Raw genomic sequence first — 26,163 nt, 5'->3', positions numbered from 1 at the left:
ATATAATAATAAATACCATAATTCAACCAAGTTGTAGATGGCAAATAAGTATTATATCTTAGATATATGAAGGGATATCAAATTATTAATAATTTAGTCATTACCGTGAGTTAATATATTTTATTTAAATGATATTTATCCATAATTAGAGATGCTTTTTGTCTTCTTCAATTATCTGTTTTTAGAACACTAACATTAGAAAGCTAACAATTAACTTTTTCCCCCCAAGTTATGCTAAAAGGAGAAAGTAAAATTTGGGCGTATAAAAAACAAAAATAAATTAAGAGGAAATGGAAACAAAGGATACATTTTAATGGCATCTCTTTTAACTGTACTGAAATATTTCATGGTATACTTTGATGGATACTAACCAGTAACTTCAAAGAGGAGTAACATCCAATATATTTTAATATTAAATAAATTAAAATTCAAAGAATAGTATCATACACTTGCTACTTTTAAAAAGGAAGAGGAAGAAATAAAAGTAATTTGAGATTTAAGGTTAAAAAGGAAAAAGTAGCAAATGAAGGAGAACTTAACAATACCTAGATTACTAAGCTAGAAAATTTTCATCAGAACATTTTATAAAATCAATACACTGCTAGGAAGGATATGAAATCATTTAATTGATCTGTCTGTTATTAAACTGGACTATTCATCCATTCATAGTGAAGTAAACAGAAGAAGGTTTTCATTTGAACTAAAAAAAAAATAAGTTAGGAAGGAAAAGCAATCACACAATGCACAAGTTTCATTTGCTATGCATTTTTTCAAGCATTCCAACCTTACTCAGAAATCACACAAGACATCCAAGTGCTTTAAAATCCAAGGCCTTTAATTCAGTTTTCAGTAATGACCATAAATGCCTTCACAAAACCTCTTTTCACTGAAACGAAGGCAGTAGGCATTACGTAACACCCTGAAAGCAATGATCTCTTCGGATGCTGGTGCAGATAAACATTAAGTGGCAGGTTTTAGATCTTAACAATATCTCCTCAAAAAAAAAAAGACAACTCTGAAAACAACACAAAAATTAAGTTACCGGTCAGTCTTTCTCAGGTTCCCAATAAAATTTTCAGTTATTTTTACAGGTACATAATTTGGAATTAATAGATAAACCAGTAAGTATGATACGGTGTTAAGTTTTAGTTAAATATAGTAACTATGAAGATACCATTATTATGGTAAGTGGCATCCTTTGCTACTCTTTAGCTGTGCAAAATAAACTTGAAATGATACATCCTGTAGTGGTATAATTTAAAAGATCCTTGATATGACACTAACTCAAATTCTGGTCACAAATTGCATATAAACTGTAAGATTATTAAAATACACCTTTTTGAAAAATAATAAGATGACCATTTATACCTAAATAAGGTTCCCCAGGAAGATATGAAATACTTTAGCATATAAAAGTAGTTGCCCCTTTTCCATAAGGACAACTGTTGTTTCACAAAATAACTTATATGACCCAAGGCAAATAATTTCTTTCAAATGCCATATTCTCTCTCTGACTGTGAGGTATGCTTCAAGAGACTGTATCCATGAGAAAAGGGCACACTTGGGTATAAGACCACAGCTACAGACACGAGGTGCCTTTCTTGGGTCAGTGGCGCCCCTAAGAGTTATATTAACAGAAAACCAACGATAGCTTCTGAAGCCATTTCTTTCACAAACACATACAACTGAATTTGGTTACTTAGAAGGTAATGCAAGACACAGCTATTTACATATATGCTGTGTCATGTGTGCCTATTTTAAATAGTGGCTTCTGTGGGATACTCCTATTCAAACACACATCAAACAATCTTACTCTACCAAACCACAATCTTCCATTTTTGGCAAGGTAGAATAGATTAAACAAAACAGAAACAAACAAAAACAGCAACAAAAAACTAGCTATAACAATGATTCAGGCAAAAGTTCCCATGTCAAACAACAGTAGGGAAAGTGTTCTGAGAAATATTAATTTGGGAGAAAAAACCCTACCAAACAAATAATGCTGGAAATCAATCTTATAATCACTCAAATGACTATCACATAAAAGGTTTATGAATGCCTTTGAAATAAGAATAGTTCGGTTTAAAAAATAGCTGATTATGAGGTTTATAATTAGAATGTCTTTGAAAGACATCCAAGCTAATTAACTTAAACAGGCCCAATTAGTAAAAGGTAACACGAAATAAATTCTTCCATAATTAATACTAGATGCCATCTTGCCTTTGGACAAACTGATAAGATTAAATTTGAAAATGGTACAGAAATAATGAAATGAAACCTACATGACAATTGAAGAAAAAACAAAACACCATGCTACTACTAATAAACACAGTGGGAGGCAAGAAACATATTTTTAAGCAATGGTTACTTAAAAGAATGCCTCATAAAATTACTATGACAATCAAGTTAAGAAAAAGCTTCAAGACTAGCAGCTGGGCTTTGTGAAACATATAGGACAATGGAAGGCACTACAAAAGCAATAATTACTTCTAATTACAATTGGACAGTTCAGTCTTCTCCTTCTGCTTAAGAAGATTAGCCAGTGTGAATGTTATTTTTATATCCCCCTGAGTTTTTAACATGATTGGGCAAAGCAGCACCAATTTAAAAAAATATCTGCAATGCCAGCACTGCAGTTTGGAATCACTTACACTGATGGCCCCACAGGTCTCTCATAAGAGCACTTTAGAACATGATTAAAAATATAGAAATGCCTTTCGGTGTTTCAGTATTAAAGTGGAACCACCACAGATATCTATTTTTAAAAATAATGCACTAAAAAGGTTTGTTTATACAGTACAGTCTTTCCACCCTGTAGCCAGGATTCACGGCTATTTTCCACTCTGAGAGATCTCTTTGTGCGTCTTGTTGAGATGTCAGTATGCATCACGGTGCACAATCCTTTTTGGCTGGAATATCCTGGCAAATATCACGTCATGCCCGTTTTGAGCAGTATGCCTTGTAGGTCCTCTGGCAACGCTAAGATAATTGCATCTATGTGTGTCCGTAACTTTTCCATAGTGTCAGGTTTCACGGGTAAATGCTCTCGATCCGCCTGCAACTACATAAAGAATATTTGCAAGCATTTAAGTTATCCTCTGAGTCTATATTAATACATTTTATTCTCTAAATAAACAGTTTCAATGGTCCAATGATTTGGAAACTTCAGACTCAGACCAGAATTTACAGAAACTGTAAAAAAGCAAAGAACATGCCATTTAAACCATATAATGTGGAGTTCAATAAAAAAGTTTCTATGTAAATTAACAGATAATACCTACACATACCATGTAGTATTAAATATAACTGACAATGTTTTTTGTAGAGCTCATTAGACTCCATGTAAATACTTCTGAAATAATATGGCATCTATGATCTGCTTGGGTGACCAAGTATTTTCAGTCAGATCTACCATCAATTGACCAATCTCAAGTCCTCTCATTTAAAAAGCTACCTCTGTGATACATCATGGACTGTCACCTCAAATATGAGGAAAATATCTTCACAGATCTTTGGCTGTTTTGGCTACATACCAGCTTATTTTTCAGCTTCAACACAAGGTCTACTGTTTCTACTTCTGTGTGTTTCTGGGTCCAGAGAAGTAAGTCCTAGAAGAATAAACAAATCCCAAATCAGTAAATACTCAAAATAATTTTCAAACTCCTGTATTTCAATAGGCGAGGCTACTTAGAAGGAAGGACAGGAAGGAAAAGAACAGGGTATTTAACCTAGTTATAGCATTACAGTACAAGAATAATTCTATACATGCTACTCTAACAATGTTAATTAGATAATTTTCGATATTGGCCAGAACCATTGTCTGATATTTGAAAGTAAAATAAAATGTAAGAAATTCCTTTCTGAGATGGCCCTTTTAGATCAATCAAGAAAAACAAAATTGCAATTCAAAGTATAATACTAACCCCCACCCCAAGTAGTGAGTTCTTTAATTTATAAGGAACATTAGCTAACAAATCAAGATAACAGGGAACATGAACATATTACTGGATGTAAACTTTGCATCTTCAAATAAGCTTTCCTTGGGCTTATCTGTGGTTGCTTTCATCGTATTCCTTCTCTCAAAATCACAGTCACTAGCAGTTTATGGTTAGAAAGTTAACAATGAGGTTAGCCCATCTCAAGCTAAACAGAAATGAAAATGAGACTATCCTTTATATTTCCACAAGTAGCTTAATTTAAAATAGTCTGGTAACAAATTATAAAGTATAAAAAGTCAGTCCAAATACAGGAAAAAATTGTTAATGGTAACTGGAAAAGGTGAATAAGGCATACTGGAAAAGATGTGCAGTTAGACTGCTCAGACTGGAATCCTGACTCCATCCAGCGGTACGCTGGTAAATATTCAACAACCGGTTCTCCAGGAAAGTCTCTGGTTTGTAGCATTTCTGTGGTGTAATACTCCCACTGTAGCTGATTTTAAGCTACCAATCTGAGATCACTGAACGCACAGTTGGGAAGAGATGGACACAGTGAGCTCTCACGAGCCAGTGCAAGTGGCTAGCTCACTGCCGGCTCCTCTACTTAGCAGTGATGTGATCTGAAGCAAATCACTTAACTTATAATCCCAGATGTCCCATAATGCAGATCATAACACACCTACTACCATGAATTGCTGTGAAGATTAAAAGACATCATCTATACAGAGCACCTATCCCATCCTTGGCACATACCACATGATCCAGGAAAGTTAGCTATGACTATTTATAAGTAGTGGATATGAGTATAATCTTCTAACCTCTAAGGATAATTTTGTCTTTATTTTCAAGTTATTAATCATCACACAAACATACTGTTCTCTAACCTCTTCACAAAGAGCTTCTAGATGGAGTGCCTCCAATTTCTGGGTCATTTCCTTCCGCCGGGTCTTGAACCAACCATCAAAATTTGGAGATTTTAGAAAATGCCTTAAAAATAAATTTAAAAACAGCAAAGTTTGATTATGACTTACTTCCTTTCCTCAATACCTTTCCTACCTCTAGCTCAGAGAACCACGTGAAACAACGGACTTTTTAAAAAAAGCGTAAGTTTAAGTCCAGTTTTTTCTTTTGTTTTGTTTTTAAATAAAGCTCTACAGATGAGTGAGAAAGGAAAAAAAAAACAACTAACCTGTAAAGTCCAATCCAATCACCTTTTATTCGAGAGGTCAGCTGAGGTCCTGTTTTCTCAAGTGTTTTCATAAATTCTTCCGGAAGGAACTGTCTTAATTGGGGTGGACTCTAGAAAACAGGACATACTGTATTTAAAAATTAGAAATGGATATATTCACAGAAGTCAATTATAGTTAGAGAACTCAAATAGGAATTTAATTGAATATATTTATACCTTCCATGGAGAAATACTTTTCTGTAAAGGCATCAAGCTTGCCACATATCTTTCCTAAAATCAAGAAAAAAAACTCAATCAAGGTTAGGTGTCTTCACCCAGAGTCTTCAAAAACATTTAAACAAACCTACTTAAAAGAAATGGGTTTCCAAGTTTTTCATTGTATGCTCTTTCAGTGTACATCAACAATGATATAAACTCCCCACATAGATATAGCTGAATTTAGATTGAATTGAGAAGTCAGACTTTCAATAAAAATTTAACTAAATCTTAGATAATCCAAGACACTATATATTTTTTTCATTGAGTTAATGATAGGTTATAATCTTGTGAAATTTCAGTTGTACATTAATGTTTGTCAGTCGTGTTGTAGGTGCACCACTTCACTATTTGTGCCCACCCCCGACCCCACCTTTCCCCTGGTAGCCACTAATCTGTTCTCTTTGTCTACATTTTTAAATTCCTCATATGAGTGGAGTCATACAGAGATTGTCCTTCTCTAACTGGCTTATTTCACTTAACATAATTCCCTCAAGGTCTATCCATGTTGTTGCAAAGGGGACGATTTTGCTCTTTTTTATGGCTGAGTAGTATTCCATTGTGTGTGTGTGTGTGTGTGCGCGCGCGCATATATATATATATATATATATATATATATATATATATATATATACACACCACATCTTCTTTATCCAATCATCTGTTGATGGGCACTTAGGTTGCTTCCACGTCTTGGCTATTGTAAATAATGCTGCAATAAACATTGGGGTGCATAGGACTTTTGGAATTGCTGACTTCAAGCTCTTTGGGTAGATATCCAGTAGAGGGATAGCTGGGTCGTATGGTAGTTCTATTTTTAGTTTTTTGAGGAATCTCCATACTGTTTTCCATAGTGGCTGCACCAGTTTGCATTCCCACCAGCAGTGTATGAAGGTTCCTTTTTCTCCGCAACCTCTCCAACATTTGTTACTATTAGTTTTAGATATTTTTGTCATTCTAACGGGTGTAAGGTGATATCTTAGTGTAGTTTTGATTTGCATTTCCCTGATGATCAGCGATGATGAACATCTTTTCATGTGCCTATTGGCCATCCATATATCTTCTTTGGAGAAACGTCTGTTCATGTCTCCAGCCCATTTTTTGATCCAAGAGACTATATTTTTAATAATAAGAATTAACCTTATTGAATAACTACGTACCAGAAAATGTACTCAACATTTTATATGCATCATCTCTTAATCCTTGCAACCATCCTATGTGGCAGGTGTCACTGGGAAACCAAGGCTTCGAAAGGCTAAGTAACTAACCAAGGTCACACAGCTAGAACTTGAATTCAGGTTTAAATGACTTCAGCTCATGCTCTTAAGCGCTACCGTAAAGTTCATTTACTTAAACAGATTTAAATGGAACAAAATAAACTGACATTCACAGATCAAGAAAGACTATTTCTGCCCAAAATATAATGGCAAACATCTCTAGGTTGCCCCCATATAGTTTATATAGATTACATTAATAACCACACGGAATCTCTCTGATACAGTCTCCAGACTAGGACTATATCATGGTACTGCCTGATACTGTGAGTTATCTTTTAGTATTTTAATATGAGATTCCACTAAATTTCATAGAAAACCGTATCATTTAGTCACTTATTCCATAAATATTTACTAAGTGCTACCATACGCCAGACAGAAGAAAAGATAATGAATAGATAAGGTCCCTGTCATCATGGAGCTACAGTCTCACTGATATTATATAAAATTGTGCTCAAGAAAATAACATCAGAGAAAGAAGCCCCAGGGTAAACTTCTTTTAAGGTACAAAATGCAATAATTACATAATATTTCACAACAATTATCTCAATTAAGATTTACAACCACCACGAAAGGTATTTAAGAAAAGCACAATTAGCCACATTTTACAGTTAAAGAAAGTGAAGGTCAGAGAGAGGAAGTGACTTCCCAAAGTTACACAGTTAATACCAGAACAAAGAGTCTAGGTCTCTTGCAAAGGGCTCTAACTTTAATCTCTGAACACACGAGCAGGCCAAACACAACTGAAGAAAAGGTTTCGGTCAATGGGAAAAACATTCATATATCCTTCAAGAAATCATTAAATTAAGCAAATAGATGTGTTAACTTACTAACGGAATGATGAAGCTTTGTGTCAGTTCCAAAAAATAGCGTCGGAGAATAACACTTTGAGCTTCAGAAGGACGTTTCTGCTGTACACCCTTAAAAGAGGAAACAATGAGAACCTATGTTCTAGTGTCAGGGAATATAAAACAAAGGATAATTAGAGAAGTTCAGCTGTTACATAAATATATGTATTTTTACTTGATATTAAAAAAACCTAGTGGGGCGGCCCCGTGGCCGAGTGGTTAAGTTCGTGTGCTCCGCTTCGGTGGCCCAGGGTTCGGATCCCGGGCACGGACATGGCAGCACTCATTAGGCCATGTTGAGGTGGCGTCCCACATGCCACAACCAGAAGGACCCACAACTAGAATATACAACTATGTACTGGGGGGATTTGGGGAGAAAAAAGCAGGAAAAAAAAAAGGAAGATTGGCAACAGTTGTTAGCTCAGGTGCCAATCTTTAAAAGAAAAAAAACCCCTAGAATTTGATTTTGAAGTAATTTAATCTGAAGTTTATTGTGCAATATCCTGTGAAAAGAATCCTCAGAGCAAAACATAAGACATTCATCCCATACTTAAAAGTATCAGTTCACAACGAAGACTATCTTTATTTCATATTTAGTGTATTAATACTATTTATATTTTTAACAAAATGCTAACTATCCCCTACTGTTAGATGCTATCTCATATAGAGTCCATGACTTTTTACTCTATCTCCCAAGTTTCTAGGAAGATTGGCACTAGTTTGTAGCTGCAGCCCCATATTACAAGTCCATAACTGCTGCTACTTTAGTCTCTTGATTTTCATGAAGCTTTGGTTCAAAAAAGAGACCTTATTTCATATTATTATACAGAAAGCACATATGGCCTAACTGGATATTGCATACCTGAACAAGGAAATTTAAATTAATAATATAAGCAATCACCTTCTGTAATTGTTTTATGATCTCTTCATCTCTATTTAGATATGGCTTATAAGAAGTATAAACTCCTAAGGAAAAAAAATAAGAAAATAAGGTAAACAGTAAGACCCAAGTACCCATTTAAGTAAATATTTAAAAATTGATAAAAGTGAATACCAGGTTTAGAATCCAGAGTCTTTAGGTTCTTCAATTTTTTCACTTTAACCTGCTTAGGAATTTCACCTGAAGGAAACACCACAAAGATTCTTATAGTTATTTGAATTTCACATATCACGAAACTGGAATTTAATAAGATTAATAATCCATTGACTCTTTATTTCTTAGTCAGGGAATGTTGTAGTTGAAGTATTCTTCTTAATATCAATTAATATTCAAGAGTTTATTCCTGGTACTTTAAAACTGGATAAAAGGAACACTAGATTATTACAGCATTATAGAAACAATTTGCATAAATTATATTAAAAATGGGTATTTAACCTCTCATTAATATATACCATTACTTAAAAGTTTTCCTTTTCATCACTCAATCTGTAATTTAATATCTTTGTGCCAAACACACGAAATTGAAAATTTATGCGCCCAATATGAATAAAATACCCTTTAAGAGTAAATGGAATTGAAAGTAACCCCTAAATTAGTATGCAGATGTAGTATTTAAAGGTTTTCTTCTGACAGCTCCCCAAATTCTGCTTTTGCATTGTAGGAACTTACACTGTCACCAAGTAGTGACAGTGTACGCCCTAACCACAGGTCTGAGCCACAGACAGACAGGACTCCTGAGCAGGGCTGCGACCAACAACCTGTAGAGCATATGCAGTTGTTCTGGTCTTGAGGTCAAGAAAAGCTACAATCTAAACAACCCTTCTAACTGTCAGAAAAATGCCTCAAGGTAAACAATTAAAAGTGTCATAAGCACACTAAATTTAATAGACTTCCTTTCTCTTTTCCTTTCCCTATCCTCCGTCTCTCTGCATAAGAGAACCTAACAATCTAGAGTTATCTAATTCAAGCCTCTGAATTTACAAAACATTTTTGTTTAAATCATTACATAGATCCAAGTACTAACTACAGTTATCTATGGAAGTAGAACTATGGGAACACAGAGTATTTTCACTTCCAATCCTATATTGTTAAAAAAAAAATTAAGAGCATGTACTATGCTAAAACAGATATTTTTATAAACTTTTCACTTTGAAATAATTTCAATCTTACAGAAAAGTTGCAGAATAATACAGTCAACACTCCAATTTTATCAATTGTCCCAATAATAATTTTAAACAGACATTTGTTAAAGAAGTCAATATCATGGATACACAGACATTTTTTCATTGATTCACTAAATATTAGTGAATGCAAGACACTAAGTACAAAAGAATAAAACAACTAATTCCTGGTATTAAGAAGCTTACAATCTAATGGTGAAGTAAGACAAATAGAGACAAATGACAATACAGAAGGCTATGTGCTGGGATAGAATTACGAAGATACTGTGGAGACAGAGAAGGGTATCCTGGCCAAAAAGGAGTGGAAACATTACTGAGGATTCTTAAAGGAAGTGATATTTAAGCAGTCTTATAGGAGAAATAAAAAGTTATCCACAGGAAAAGGACCTTTTAGATAAAGAGTTAAATCTAGAAGCATCAAGAGTATGTTGCTTAAAGAGTTGTAAATAATGGTAAGGACTGTAACAGTCACCATTTATTCAATATTTATCTGTGCAAGTGTGTGGTCTAAGAACACTGCAAAAATTTTCACATTTAATCTTCACAATAAAGGTATGTTTCATCATGACCATCTCACAGATGAAGAAACTAAGGCATGGACAAAACTGATATTCACCTGGTATGCACCAGTTCCAGCTGTTTACTGCCATCATCCATTCTGTTTGGTCATGCCCCATTCAGACAGGTTGTTAGGCTCTGTCATAACTAGACACAGGGGAAAGACTTGTCCAAGGACACATAGATAACATGCTTGAACCAGGATCTGAAATAAGGCAGTCCAACTCCAGAGCCATCACTCTTAACCACTACACTACAAACGCAGGAATGGAGAGCATGCTAAAAGGGGCAGGAGATGAAGCTAGAGAGGTATTCAAGGGTCAGACCAAGAGGAACTATAAAGATGTCTGACCTATACGGTAACAGAAACTGAAAGCATGGGCATAGGGGGTTGTGGATGAGGATGATAAGATAACAGGATCAAATCTGCATTTAACACACTCACTGCCACCAGGTGGTGACAGTGTATGCCACAACCACAGGCCTGAGCCACAGATGGACAGGACTCCTGAGCAGGGCTGCTGTGCTGCACAAAGGAGGCTGAAGTGAAAGAGAGAAAATACTAGAGGATAAAATATATGCTTTGTAAAGTATTGTTCCTGGGTAGAAAGAGAACGTGAAGTAAGGCATGTGCAGCAAGGACAGAGAAGAGAGGGAGCTACTGGAGCTCTGTGAAGGAGAGAAAACCAAGAAGCTTTTAGGACAGACTGAGAGGGAACAGGACACAGTCCAGAAACACTCCGAAATGTTTTTGATTCATCAGCACACAGTTTTTACTTTGTCATTGTATTCTATCCATTCCCATGCACTAATTCCATGAGAATGTCTCTCTCATCTTGAACCTTACCTTGTAGTTTTGCTTTCCAGATTTCAGAGTAGATTTTTACCACAAGATTTGTAAAATTTTTTCCCCTTAGTAAATGCAGAATTTTTTAAAATTTTACACATTTAACTATACAGACAACTAAATTCAAGTCATTTATCTGCTTCTGACTCCAAGAACCTGAAGAATATCATGTGTCAAAACTATAATGGTTTCAATCAATCTAAGTATTTCTGTCCTTATTTTCTGTTTCCCTCTGCTCCAAGTCACAAAGGACTTTCAGCTCCTCCATGTACCAAAGCTGTGTATTAACATATTATTTTCTGAAATTCACTGTGCAAAAGGAAACGAATATCAGAGGGGAGAATAACTGAGCAGTAGGTTTCAGATACTCTTTGCATTCAATAAGTTCTGGGTAATAATAAAAACTTGTAGGATCTATATTTGTTTTTTTAAAAAGGGAAAAGACAAGAACACAACTTGTACAGCAACATTCATTCACACAATTCTCCTTTCATTCAGTGGACCTCATTAGGTATAAGACGCATACTGAACTCTAACTCTAGCCACCATAATTCTTATACTGTAGTATATAATAGATGTGAAGAAAATTAGTTATAAAGATACATTGTCTATTACCAAAAAAAAAATTTAAATAGATACTGGTCAGATGGCTCTGGGGGAAAAAAAGCCAGAAAATGAACTAAAGTCCTATAATTACAGATATTTATTTTAATTAAAAATACTTATTCAGGGGGCCGGCCCTGTGGCCAAGTGGTTAAATTTGCACGCTTCACTTCCGTGGCCCAGGGTTTTGCCGGTTCGGATCCTGGGCACAGACACGGCACTGCTCATCAGGCCCTGCTGAGGAGGCGTCCCACACAGCATAACCAGAAGGACCTACAACTACAATATACAACTATGTACTGAGGGGCTTCAGGGAAAAGAAGGAAAAAACAAAAAAAAAGATGGGCCTGTTAGCTCAGGTGCCAATTTTTAAAAAGAAAAATACTTATTCAATGTTTGTTATGTACACTGCACATTAGAAAGGGGTTTAACACTATTAAATTAATAAACATCATTACTGCCCCTCTGCCTATTTGAATAAGAATCTTACACATTCAGGCCAAATATTTTATCTTTGGTGAAATCACCAAACCCAATTTCTGGTCAGAAATTATCAGTTTATAATTTGATCCAATACATACTAGTAGAATTACTTTCTCTTTAAAGAATACTTAAGTACCATCATCTTAACATTACATTCCTTCGCTCAGTAAGATTTGGGTGAACTTAAATTAGGTGCAACCAGAAGTAATCCTTTTATATCAGGAGGAATGATCCCTCTGCAAGGTTAAAACTAAATGTATGTTTCCTGGGGCCAGCCCAGTGGTGTAGTGGTTAAGTTTGTGCACTCCACTTCGGCGGCCCAGGGTTCATGGGTTTGGATCCCTGGTGCAGACCTACACACCGCTCATCAAGCCATGCTGTGGCAGCATCCCACATACAAAACAGGGGAAGCTGGCACAGCTGTTAGCTCAGGGACAATCTTCCTCACCAAAAAACCAAACTAAATATATGTTTCTGGTAAAGCTATCAATTTCAGTTTTGCTGTGCCTTCTCTGCTTGTCCTGCAGAACATACCTTTTCTGCAGTTTTACTGACCTTCTCTTCAAAGCCAGGATCCTTAGGGAAGCTTTAGTGTTTTATAACTTGTGTAGCATATGCAATCGTTCTCATCTAGAGATCAATGAGCAGATAAACACCCCAAGATATATACCCAATACTCATAATTAAAAGATAAATGGATTTTCATGAATGTCATACCAAAAGCAGAGGCAATAAAAGAAAATATAGATGAAGTAGACTTCATCAAAATTAAGAACTTTTGTGCATCAAAGCACAGTATTAAGAGAGTGAAAGATAACCCACAGGATGGGAGAAAATATCTATAAAGCATATGTATCTGATAAGGAATTAGTATCCAGAATATATAAAGAACTCCTACAACTCAACAACAACAAAAGAAACCAACTTGATTAAAAAATGGGCAAAGGACTTGAAAAGATATTTCTTCAAAGAAGATGTACAGATGACCAATAAGCATGTGAAAAGATGTTCAACATTACTAATCATTAGGGAAATACAAATCAAAACCACAATTAGATACCACCTTACACCCGTCAGAATGGCAACCATCAAAAAAACAGAAAATAAATGTGAGGGAGAATGTGGAGAAAGTGATAACCTTGTGCACTGTTAACGGGAACAGAAAATGAAAACAGTACGGTAGCTCCTCAAAAATTAAACACAGAATGACTATATGGTACAGCAATTCTATTTTTGGGTATACAGCCAAAAGAATAAAAAGCAAGGACTCAAAGAGATATATATTTGGACACCCATGTTCATTCAACTATTATTCGCAATAGCTAAAAGGTGGAAGCAACCAAGAATCTACTGACAGATAAATGGGTAAATAAAATGTGGCATATACATACGATGGAATATTATTCAGCCTTAAAAAGGAAGGAAATTCTGACATATGTTACAACACAGACAAACCTTAAGGACATTATACTAAGGAAATAAGCCAGTCACAAAATGACAAGTAAAGGAGAATTCTACTAATAGGAGATATCTAGAGGAGTGAAATTCATAACGACAGAAAGACAGGTGGTTGCCAAGGGCTGTGGGGGGGGGGGGGGTGGGGAGGGAGTGAACAAGGAGTTATTGTCTAATGGGTGTAGAGTTTCAGTTTTGCAAGATGAAAAGAGTTCTGTGGGTGGATGGTGGTGATGGTAGCACAACTATGTGAATATAATTAATGCCACTGTACACTTTAAAAATGATTAAGGTGGTAAATTTTATGTTATATGTGTTTTATCACAATTCAAAAAAAGGAATAAAATTTTGATGCATGCTACAACATGGATGAACTTTGAAAACATGACGCAAAGCAAAATAAACCAGACACCAATGGATAAGTATTGTATAATTCCATTTATATGAAGTACAGAGACGAGTCAAGTTCACAGGAATTAGAACAGAGGTTACCAGGGGCTGGGGATGGGAGGAATGTGGAGTTATCGTTTAACGGATTTTGGATTTGGGTGAACTAAATCCAAACCCTTCTGTTTGGGATGATGACAAAGTTCTGGAAAGGGAAAGTGGTGATTCACACAACACTGTGAATGTACTTAATGCCACTGCATGAACTGTACACTTAAAAACAGTTAAAAAAGGGCCAGCCGAGTGGTTAAGTTCACGCACTCCGCTTTGGCAGCCCAGGGTTTCGCTGGTTCTGATCCTGGGCGCGAACATGGCACTGCTTGTCAGGCCATGCTGAGGCGGTGTCCCATAGAGCACAGACAGAAGGACCCACAACTAGAATATACAACTATGTACTAGGGGGACTTGGGAAGAAAAAAGCAGAAAAAAAAAATTTGGCAACAGGTGTTAGCTCAGGTGCCAATCTTTAAAAATAGTTAAAAAGATACATTTTACATTACATGTATTTTACTACAATAAAAACAATTTTTAAGATAAGTGGGGAAAAGTATCACAAACACACTAAACTTAATGAAATTTTGCACTTCTGTTAAGACCTGTGCTAACATATGACCTACTAGTCCCCAAAACAGTCAGACACTATGGTCTTGCCTAACATCACTGAAGCACCCCTAGTGCCTTTGCTCACAAGGTATCGCCTCTACTAACTGGACAAGGACCAAACTGAGGACACTGACAATCTCTAGCATCCACTCCTCAATGACTACTAAGGATCTATAAAGCATAATGTTTCCATACAACACCATCACTCTCCTGTAGAAAAGTGATACCTGACAAAATGGTCCCAATAAGCTGGTGACAGAAATAATCAGAACACAGCATATCTTCTCTAAAGTAGGCTGCTTAAAATAAAGTGTAATTAATATTCCCTATCTGCCCTCATCCCCATCTGGAAAAATAAATTCAAGAACTGTCCCCTCCTGGGGGCCGGCCCCATGGCTGAGTGGTTAGGTTTGCGTGCCCAGCTTCAGTGGCCCGGGCTTTGTCAGTTCAGATCCTGGGCACAGACCTATATACCGCTTATCAAGCCATGCTGTAGTGGCATCCCACATAGAAGAACTAGGATGACCTACAACTAGCATACACAACTATGTACTAGGGCTATGAGGAGGGGGAAAAAAGAGGAAGACTGGCAGCAGATGCTAGATCAGGGCCAATTAACAAAGAAAAATTGTCCCCTCCCTTCCCTTGGTCCAAGGTCCTACTTTTAAATGCTAACTTCACCTGCCTGAAGAGGTTTCTCAGAGCAAGAATATTAACTGGCAAGACATCACAAGAAAAGAAATTGCACACCAATATCCCTCATGGATACAGATGTAAAAATCCTCAACAAAAATATTAGCAAACCAAACCCAGCAAGTTAAAGAAGGACTATACACCATGACGAAATGGAATTTATCTGAGGAATGTAAGGTTGGTTTAACATCCAAAAATCATTTAATATCATATCAATAAAGAAGAAAAACCACATGATGATCTCCATAGATACAGAAAACACATCTAACAAAATTCAATGCCAAGTCATGATAATCATTCTCAACAAACTAGGGACAGAAAGGCATTTCCTCAATCTGATAAAGGATATCTACGAAAATCCTATATCTAACATCATAATTAGACTTGTATACTAAAAACTACAAAACATGGCTGAGAAAAATTAAAGAAGATCTAAACAATGGAGAGACATTCCAAGTTCCCAGAATGGAAGACTCAGTATTTTTCAGATAGTGATTATCTCCCAAATCGATTATGTGTTCAACACAATCCCTATCAAAATCCCAGCTGATTTTTCACAGCAATCGACAAACTGATCCTAAAATTTATATGGAAATGCAAAAGACTAAGAATAGCCAAAACAATTTTGAAAAATAAGAACAAAGTTGGAAGACTTACATTACCTGATTTCAAAACTTACTATAAAACTCCAGTAATCAAGACATTATTTTGGTGTAAAGACAAGACATATAGATCAATGCAACAGAAACAAGAGACCAGAAATAAACTCTCACATTTATGGCCAATTGATTTTCCACAAAGATATCAAACCAATTCAATGCTAAAAAGATAGTCTTTTCAACAAATGGTACTAAGACAAGTGGATACCAACACGCAAAGAAGATGATTTTAGACCCTTAATCCACATCATACACAAAACAAACAACTCAAAGTGGATCATAGACCTAAATGTAAGTGTTAACACAATAAAACGTTCAGAAGAAAATGTAGGAGAAAATCTTTGTCACCTTGGGTTAGGCAATGAGTTCTTAGAAACATCAAAAGATCAAGCCATAAAAGAAAAAAATTTATAAGCCAGACTTCATCAAAATTAAATGCGTGGTCACCAGGGGGTCATGGGTGAGAGAATTGGATGAAGGTGGTCAAAACATACAAACTTCCATTATGGGGCTGGCCCCGTGGCCGAGTGGTTAAGTTCGTGCGCTCTGCTTCGGTGGCCCAGGGTTTCGACGGTTCGAATCCTGGGCGCTGACATGGCACTGCTCCTCAAGCCATGCTGAGGCAGCACCCCACATGCCACAACTAGAAGGACTCATAACTAAAAATACACAACTATGTACCAGGGGGCTTTGGGAGAAAAAGGAAAAAAAAAAAAAAAATCTTAAAAAAAAAAACCCTTCCAGGGGCTGGCCCTGTGGCTGAGTGGTTAAGTTCGCTCGCTCCACTGCAGGCAGCCCAGTGTTTCATTGGTTCGAATCCTGGGCGCAGACATGGCACTGCTCATCAAGCCACGCTGAGGCAGCATCCCACATGCCACAACTAGAAGGACCCACAACGAACAATATACAACTATGTACTGGGGGCCTTGGGGAGAAAAAGGAAAAAAAATAAAATCTTTAAAAAAAAAAAAAACCTTCCAGTTATAAGATAAATAAGTACTGGAGATGTAATGTACAGCATGGTGACTATAGTTAACACTGCTGTATGGTATATTTGAAAGTTGTTAAGAGGGGCCAGCCCCGTGGCTAAGTGGTCAAGTTCAAGCGCTCTGCTTCAGTGGCCCAGGGTTTCCGCCGGTTCAGATCCTGGGCGCGGACATGGCACTGCTCATCAAGCCATGCTGAGGTGGCATCCCACATGCCACAACTAGAAGGACCCACAACTAAAAATACACAACTATGTACCAGGGGGCTTTGGGAGGAAAAATAAAAGCTTCAAAATAAAAAAAGAAAGTTGTTAGGAGTGTAAATCCTAAGAGTTCTCATTGCAAGGAAAAAACATTCTTTTTCTTTTTTCCTTTTGTATCCATATGAGATGATGGATGTTAAGTGAACTTATTGTGGTAATCATTTCACAGTGTATGTAAGTCAAGTCATTATGCTGTACACCTTAAACTTATACAGTGCCATTTGTCAATTATATCTCCACAAAACTGAAAAAATATTAAACACTTGTGCTTCAAAAGACACCATTAAGAAAACAAAAACACAAACTGCATACTGTGAGAAAATATTTGCAAATCAGGTATCTGTGAACAGACTTGTGTCCAAAATACATAAAAATCTCTTACAACTAAATAATAAGACAAATAACCTGATTTAAAAATAGGCAAAAGATTTAAATCAACATTTCATCAAACAGGATAATGAACAACTAATAAGTAGATGAAAAGATGCTCAACAATACTAGTCACTAGAAAAGCAAATTAAAACCACCAATTCAAACTCACTCAACGGCTGTAATGAAAAAGACAGACAATATCAAATGTTGACAGGGATATGAAGAAATAGGAAGCCTCATATACTGCTGGTAAAAATTCACAATGGTGGGCCACTCTGGAAAACAGTGCGGTGGTTTCTTAAAAAGTTAGACTTATCAATCATGCCACTTTACCAATGATTTTACACTAAAGTTCCTCTACTTACATCCCCAACAAAGAGCCTTTTTTCATTAGAAAGAAACAATAAGCAGTAGTTTATTATATTACTATTAACCAAATAGTCCAGATTAGTAAGACAAAACCATGAAAGTAAACGTCAAGATTAAATTAAGATTTACAAAAAAAACCTCTTTTCCTATCTTCTCACAGCTAAGACTCTGGTGACTGCTGAGCTCTGAATTATTAATAATCAGACAGTACACTAATGAAAAATGGCAGGGGACCATGACATTTACAAAGTGCCACGAGTCAGGCACTGTGTTTAATCCTCCCAGCAAACAAAGAATTTGAGGCTGAGAGGGGCTGTTGTGCCTCAGATCCACACATCTGACTGCCAGGGTAAAGCCCTTTGTTCTTTCCTCTATTTCATAAGGCTCCTTAGGATTTCAGTGTAAGATTGAGACCAATATTTGTAAATAATGTGATTAAAAATGTTATTCCCTGACTCTAAGATGTCTATCTAGATTCATGTATATACCAGAAGGGATAGCTTATAAAATATTATTATTAAATAATACTTTAAACATAGCTGTGTATTCCAAAAGAAAAGTCTTTAGAAGTAACACATCGTAAAGTTATTAAAAAATATTTTTGATATCTCACGTCTCACTATTTCAGTGGAAAATTCAGGAATGTCCAGCGAGGAATGTCAGATGTACCACTATATTCTCATCTAAGTTAACAAAACTCCCAACCTCAGAATTCGTTTACTCATTTAAAAAACATTTGTTAAATAGCTACCACGAGCAAGATATTATGTACCATTTTCGCACGGAAAGCGTGACCTTTTGATGACTTTCTTAATCAATATCAGTGCACAGAAATGTATAATACTTGTTTTGAGACCTATGCAAGAATTTTGTGCTAAGTTGAGTAATTCGAGCTTCTATAAGGTTTTATTCAAGTAGTGTTTGAAATCCCTGTTTAATTGGGCTTATACATATACAAAGAGTAGTTCCAATTTTTGAGGTTTCATTTTGTATAATTCATTCCATGTTTATAAAACTGTAAGAGCATTTTACGGTAGGAGGATGATGGGTTACACATAAGAACCTGAATATTTTAGTGGGAAGCTATGCTCTTCTCCAAAGGCTCTTATTCAGGTTGCCTCAAAGAAGGCTTCTATCAACATAATTAAAAAGTAACCAACAGATGAAAACAAAGGGGAAGAAATATACCTGCTCAGCCACATTACATACTAAAAACAGAACACCAACTTTATACTTTACCTGCAGGTTTAAGGTCTCCTATTCGAATAATGTGTGGCCAGTGCTGGAGCGTTTTTGCAAAAAAAGGGTTGGTTACTCCTAATATGACTGAGGGCCTACATAAAAATAAAACAAAAACAAAGAGAAAAAAAGATGAACGTTCCATCAGTGGAGAATAGTTTAACAATTTCTTTTGAGTGAACAATAAACAGATTACCTTTTCCTTCACTCAATATATTACACACACCAACGACATGCCAGGCACCATGTTTAGAACTAGGTATATAAAAATGAAAAGACATGATCTTTCTAAAAGTACACAGGAAGAAAGGTGTACATACCCAGTTATGATGACAGAAATTACAAGAAAGTGAAGGTGGTGTAAAATGTGCAATAATTACAAAGGAGAAACTATGTCTACCAGGGGTTAAAGGACAGCCTCACCAAGGAGAGACATGTGCACAAAGATATGAAAGAGGAGTAGGGATTCTCGCCAAGTGGATAAAGGAAGGAAAGGTGATGCAGGAGAACGAGCAGCACGTGCAAAGCAATGACGTGAGATCATGGTCTTTTTTTTAGAACTCCAAGCAGTTTAGCATTCCTAGGGCACAAAGTAGGAAGAATTAACAGTCAGAAATGAAAGGAGATAAGCAGATGCTGGCCAGATCATTAAGTACCGAGTTAATATGCTAAGAAGTTTAGATGTTACCTTGTAGGCAAATGCAAGTTACTAGAGTACCTAGTGGAGGAATGTCACATAAATGAAAATGTACTTATTAGAAAGATCACTCTGGGGGAAATTTGGAAGATGCCCTAGAAGGATGGAAAGGGCTTTAGGAAAAAGCAACAGCAGATATGAGAAAGACGGAAGACAGTAAGACTGGGAAGAGAGCTTTGGAAAGAAGATAAATGTTGTTTTTTAACAACTTTTTTTTTTTTGAGGAAGATTGGCCCTGAGCTAACATCTGTGCCCATCTTTCTCTATTTTACATGTAGGACGCCTGCCACAGCATAGCTTGGTAAGCGCTGTGTAGCTCCACGCCCGGGATCCCAACTGGCGAACCCTGGGTTGCCAAAGCACAGCGAGCAAATTTAACCACTGTGCCACTGGGCTGGACCCAAGAAGAAAACAGATGTTACGACAGACATTTTAGGATGTTGAAGCGACAAAATTTTGTAAAGTTTGATGTGGGGCATATTAAGAAGGAGAAATTTATGACAATTTAGGTTTTTGATAATTAAGTGAAAAGCAGTACCATCCATGAAAATAGGAAGAGGCATGGGATCAGGGAAGTAAAGGAGACAAAAAGAATTCAGTTTGAACATGTTTAGTTTTGAGTGTCATTAAAATGTCCGGGTGGCAATGCGGTAAAAAAAAAACAACAAAAACCTAGATACATAGGTCTGAACCTTGCAAAGATCTGGGCTAGGAAGATAAATTTCGGTCATCAGTATAGAGGTGTTAACAGAGGCTATCGGTACAGATAAGATTGTACAGAAAGAATTATCAGTCTGAAATCAGAACCCAGAACACAATACTGCAGCGCACCAACATTTAAGGGGTTGGCAGAGAAAGAGAAGTCTGCACAGGAGACTGAGATGCACCACCAGACAGCCAGGTGAGAGTGGTATCAAGGATTAAAATATTTTCAAGGTTGAAGCTTAATATTACAAGAAAGAGAAAGTAGGAAAAACAGGGAAATAAAGTGCTCACTGAGTCAGGCAGCAAGAAAGGTCTGATGACTTTGGCAAGAGCAACTTCAGTGGGGATGGAGAAATCAACCCGCAATGGACTGAGAAGCAACCAGAAAAGCAAAAAGTAGAGACAGCAAATGAAGACTTTTGTTGCTATTCTAGAAACTTAGCTATGAAAAAGAAAGTGAGCAACAGAACAGGAGCCAAAAGCGAAAGGGTAAGATAATTTTTTCCCCTTTTACAAATTGGGAAGAATTTTCATGTTTATATGCTGATTCAATGAAGAGGAAGAAGGAAAAAGAAGTTATAGAGCAAGAAGAGATAACTGATGCTGTAAGAGGTCCTGAAGTAAGGAAAGAAAAGAGAACTGAAAGTACATGATGATAGCTGTTAGTAACAGTACACCTTCCACTAATAAAGAAAATCATTCAAAGAAAGTAAGATACCGACCCTTGAAATGTGAAATTATTACCAGCACCTCCTCAAACCTTCCTTTACAAAATCAATCTGCCAGTAAGTTCAAAATTGAAACTTCTAAATTATTACCGAACATAATTCTACACAATTTGGTTATAAAAGTAATACTTGGTCAATAAAAGTTATTTTGTTTACTCACGGGGCTTGAGTACGGGTAGTATATTCTTTGAATTCACTATCATGAATAGTGAAATAAGGACGGAAATCACTGAAGTACTTTAACGGAGAAATACAGCTGTGGAGCAAGAAGAACATATAAAACAAAAGACACAGAAATTAAAAATCTTACTCAATAACTGTAAAACATCTGTACACATAGTATACACCCTATAGGATAACTTAGCTATTTCTATAAATGGTAAACTCATTTCAAGAAACTAAAAAGACAAATGGAAATACATAATGTGGAATGGCATATTGAAAGAGTACCAAACTCGGGGCAGAAAATGGGGTAAAATTCTCACTCTATCATTCACTAGTTACATGACTTTTGCTAGCCATTGACCATTCACACAACTAATATTTATCAAGTGCCAACTTCATGTAAGTGAATGAATGATGGTTCCAGCCTTCATGGAGCCTGAATTAATTTTCTCATCCATAAAATGGTGCTATAAGAGCACTACCTTCTTACAGGGTTGTTGTGTGGATCAATGCAATGAGTGTACAAACATATCACAGATGGGAAAGTGCTGCAACCATTAGGAACCAAATAGACTCACTTAACAAGTGCCAGTACAGTCTCTGACGACTCCGATGGTGATGGTGCCATGACCACGAGGGGCTCCCCCAACAGCACCAGCTCCCAAAGCATCTGACTATGAAGGAAGACTGGGCAGAAACACCTGAAAGGTATTTACACAGCAGAAATATTGTTATTTATTCACCTCTGGGTTTTTTTTCGGTTTTGGGGAGATTGGCCGTGAGCTAATATCTGTGCCAACTTTCCTCTACTTTTTGTATGTGGGATGCTGCCACAGCATGGCTTGATGAGTGGTGTGGAGGTCCGCACTCGGGATCTGAACCCCCAAACCCCAGGCCACCAAAGTGGAGGACACAAAGTTGACCACTATGCCACCGGTCTGGCACCTTAACCCTGTTGTTTAAGTTACTATATAATCATTCTAAAAACTTCACATTGATATAAATTCTTCCAGCTATTTGTACCTTGATTTGATATACAAATTCATTTAGAATATGGTGAGGTATATAGATTTAAGTCCCTTTTATCAACATAAAAATATCAACTTGACTTCTTCCAATTTTTACAAAATCAAATGCAATATATTGACACACAGAATGACTGACAAATAGTAAAAGCATATAAAATAATTATTAAGTTGTTGTACCACATGGTAGATCTATTTTATCCATACTGCTTTGTTACATTTGCATTTCTATTCAAAATACTTTGAAGGAAACAAGAAAAATCATTTTCCGAAAGATGTTGACTGGATGTACTTAATTTAAAAGCGAACTCTTTCAATATTAAACAATGATGAAAACAAATCACAAGGGGGAGTTCTAATGCCAAACAACAGAATGATTTCCTGGGCAGATCCTCCCCCTTCAGAAATGCTGCACGTTTTTATAGTAGCCCTGGAATTCGGTGGAAGCCTCTCAGAACACAACTCTGGAACATTACTTAACTTCAGACATTTGGTAACTTTTACTTATTTAGTCATTTCCTACTGGTAGGTTAACAATTTTTCCTAGTAGATTAGAGAAAGAAATACTTGTCTATTCATAAAAATCACAACCACTCTATCTGACTGAAAACACATATACACACCAGAAAGAAAATGAAAAAAATTAAAACAACACTTAAGTGCAAAAATATGAAACAAATTTGTGAGATGGAAATTAGGAAAAGTTAACTTTATTCAAAGGCAAGAAGACAAATGAGAAGGAAGTGCAAAAAATACAACAAACAGTTCAAAGATAAGGCAAAGCAGCTCTTCTTCCTCTTTCCTTCCTAAACAATTTAATCCTAAAGCAGAAAACGGTAACATGCAGGCATCTCTGCCAGGAGGGAAAGAGAGCTATGCTGGCCCAGAGCAGGTGTCAGGGCTTGTGCGAGGTAAGGCAGACACCCATATGAAGTGGGTGGCCTGCTGTGGGGCTATTGGAACCCAAATGTGGTGAGAAAGGTGGACATGTGTGGAGGTGATCTGATTTGGGGTGACAGAGCCCAGGAAGTGTGAGGGGCACGGAGGGGCAGCGTGGTGTGGAGTGTCAGAGTCAGAGTGGGTGGATGAGGTTGTCCATGGTGACTAAAACAACCTGAATCTAATCATGAGTAAATCCCGGACAAACCTAACCTGAGGGATTTCCTGCATAATAATTGTCCTGTAATCCACAAGAATGTCAGGGTCGTGAAAGTGAAAGGAAGATTGAGGAGCTATTCCAGACTAAAAAGACATGACAATTAAATTCAACAGATGATTCTGAACTAGATATTATCGTGACAACTGGTAACATTTGAATGTGTTCTTAGTATTAGACGGTATTAATTTGTCAATGTTAATTTCCCAATTTTGATGTCTACACTGTGTCATTCTAAGGCTGTGTGTGTACACGCACCCATATATGTACACATACATGTATACATATATACACATACATAATATATAATTATATATATAAAATTTTGAAATAATCACAAATTTACAGAAAAGTGGTCAGTACTGTATATACATAATTTTAAAAATATGTATAATTCACATTTATCTTATATATTTTATATATATAATATTAAAAAATAAGCAAACGTAAAATGAAAAAGACCTATATGGAAACATCTGACCAACTGACTTTAATAGTAGGATGCTCTTAAGGCATCAAAGTTGCAAACTACTTTTTCTCTTGAGTATAGTAATATATTATCAGTAAGGGCACAAATAGAAAGTACAGTTACAACATGAAGCATTCTCTGCAGCCTCTGATTTAAACTAGTAATATCTGTTATACAAAGTAGTTTTTACTGGGGAGGAGGTAAGTATTAAATATTCAAGAAAGGTGGGCCGGCCCAGTGGCACAGTGGTTAAGTGCGCACGTTCCGCTTCAGTGGCCCGGGGTTCGCCGGTCTGGATCCCGGGTGCGGACATGGCACCACTTGGCACACCATGCTGTGGTAGGCATCCCACATATAAAGTAGAGGAAGATGGGCACGGATGTTAGCTCAGGGTCAGTCTTCCTCAGCGAAAAGAGGAGGATTAGCAGCAGTTAGCTCAGGGCTAAGGTTCCTCAAAAAAAAAAAAAAAGAAAGAAAGAAAGGAAACCTGTCTCCAGCTCTAACGTTAACAAATATTGGTGGTATGCATCAAATTAACTGCAGTGTAGAATTACTAAAACGAGGGGTCTGGAGGGAAATCACAGGGTCTTTTTTTAGCACCATTTTTAGATCCCCAACTCTGTAGTGCCATGCTTTATGCTAAGCTCCATCTTCCTTCAAAAAGCCATCCCCCACAAAAAAATTAGAAACTCACTCAAAAGAAAGAATGATTTCAATCTTTTCTGAAAGATATAGCATGTTATTACAATCTTGAAAGCTAAAAGAAACTAACACGTACCAAAGAGCATCAGGCACATTTTATGTGGTGATAGGTTTTCTCAGTCTCTGTAACACAGAAACACCCATAACTGTTGTCCACTCTGCCAGTGGGGCAGAAAGCCAAGATTGCTTCATTCTCAAGGTGGGGAATGGGGGACACAAGGACACATAACTCATGCCTCTTGCTGTGCAAAGAACCAACAGCAAATATCATGAGGTAAAATGTCCTTGACTCTAGGCAAGCGAATGCCAGTTTCTTTTGACAGAAAACTGTCTTTCAATTCCATGCCCAACTTAAAAACTGAATGAGAAGACTACTCCTGTGATCAAGAGCAAGCGGAAACCGAAGGCATGGTCCATGCAGCAGGAGTAACTTAACAAGCCCTGACTTGGGGAAAGAAGGGAAATGCGGCCCTACACTCAGCTGTGTCTCAGTCATTCAACCTCACACGTCTTTCCAGGCCTCTGTCCTTTGCTCTCAAGCTCAGTCTCGGTATAAAAATATCACCTTCAATATAACTGATAAACATTTAAACTCTCATTCATACTAATAAATGTAAGATGGAAGCTCTACACACAAAGTGAAAGTGTGTTGTCACGGAGAAAGCGTTAACCCCATAATCAGATATTAAATGCTTGACACAGTACTATCTTTCTGTGAGGTTATTAATCTTCAAGGGTTGGTTTTCTCATCTCTTGAGCAATGAGAATTAAAAAACAACAAATTAACTTGTCCTAGTTTAAAAACAATAACATGTAATTCATATTCAGGAGAAGAGACGAATGCTAATCAAAGGTGTTGGTGGTAGGAGTAATTAATTACCACAAAAACAAAGATAATTCATAACAAACAAAAAAGCATTAACACTTGGACCCAGTAGTTCAAAAGAAAACATGTCTGGCAATCAAATTGTACTTATTCTTCAATGTACTCCTTAACGAATATCAAAACTATAAATAGTATGCATCCCTCTTAGTATATTTTTCCTGTGATATTTATTCATTTATTTGAGGGACACTCCCCTTTTTCATTCTAAGAATGCTACAACATTTAACTTTTTAAAAGAAAAGTAGCTTGTTTTTAAGTAAGATTTATAATTTACATACAGTAAAATTCACCCTCACCAAAGATACAGAAGAGTTCCATCACCCCGAAAAATTCCTCATCCTCGTTGTAGTCAATTTCCCTCCCCAACCCCAAGGCAACCACTGATCAGATTTCTGCCCCTATACTTTTGCCTTCTCCAAAATATTACA

The 26,163-nt window shown here is 36.6% G+C and overlaps 1 protein-coding gene across 5 annotated transcripts in view; it reads right to left on the bottom strand.

Annotated features, from left to right (window-relative positions):
• Positions 1-814: 814 nt before the first annotated feature.
• DENND6A (DENN domain containing 6A) overlaps positions 815-26,163 on the bottom strand; it is a 63,652-nt gene continuing 38,303 nt past the window's right edge. For all 5 annotated transcript variants that reach the window (XM_070574863.1, XM_070574864.1, XM_070574867.1 and 2 more), the window contains 11 exons: positions 22,076-22,198; positions 21,493-21,588; positions 19,203-19,297; positions 8,559-8,624; positions 8,406-8,470; positions 7,487-7,576; positions 5,344-5,397; positions 5,128-5,237; positions 4,823-4,925; positions 3,534-3,608; positions 815-3,061 (listed from right to left, as the gene is read on the bottom strand). In XM_070574863.1, coding sequence (XP_070430964.1) covers positions 2,930-3,061; positions 3,534-3,608; positions 4,823-4,925; positions 5,128-5,237; positions 5,344-5,397; positions 7,487-7,576; positions 8,406-8,470; positions 8,559-8,624; positions 19,203-19,297; positions 21,493-21,588; positions 22,076-22,198 — 1,009 coding nt within the window. In that variant the 3' untranslated portion in view covers positions 815-2,929. The remainder of the gene's footprint in view (positions 3,062-3,533; positions 3,609-4,822; positions 4,926-5,127; positions 5,238-5,343; positions 5,398-7,486; positions 7,577-8,405; positions 8,471-8,558; positions 8,625-19,202; positions 19,298-21,492; positions 21,589-22,075; positions 22,199-26,163) is intronic.

This window comes from Equus przewalskii, chromosome 15 (genome assembly GCF_037783145.1).
Source record: "Equus przewalskii isolate Varuska chromosome 15, EquPr2, whole genome shotgun sequence".
NCBI classification, from domain to species: domain Eukaryota; kingdom Metazoa; phylum Chordata; class Mammalia; order Perissodactyla; family Equidae; genus Equus; species Equus przewalskii.
This window is presented reverse-complemented; position numbering and strand designations above follow the sequence as displayed.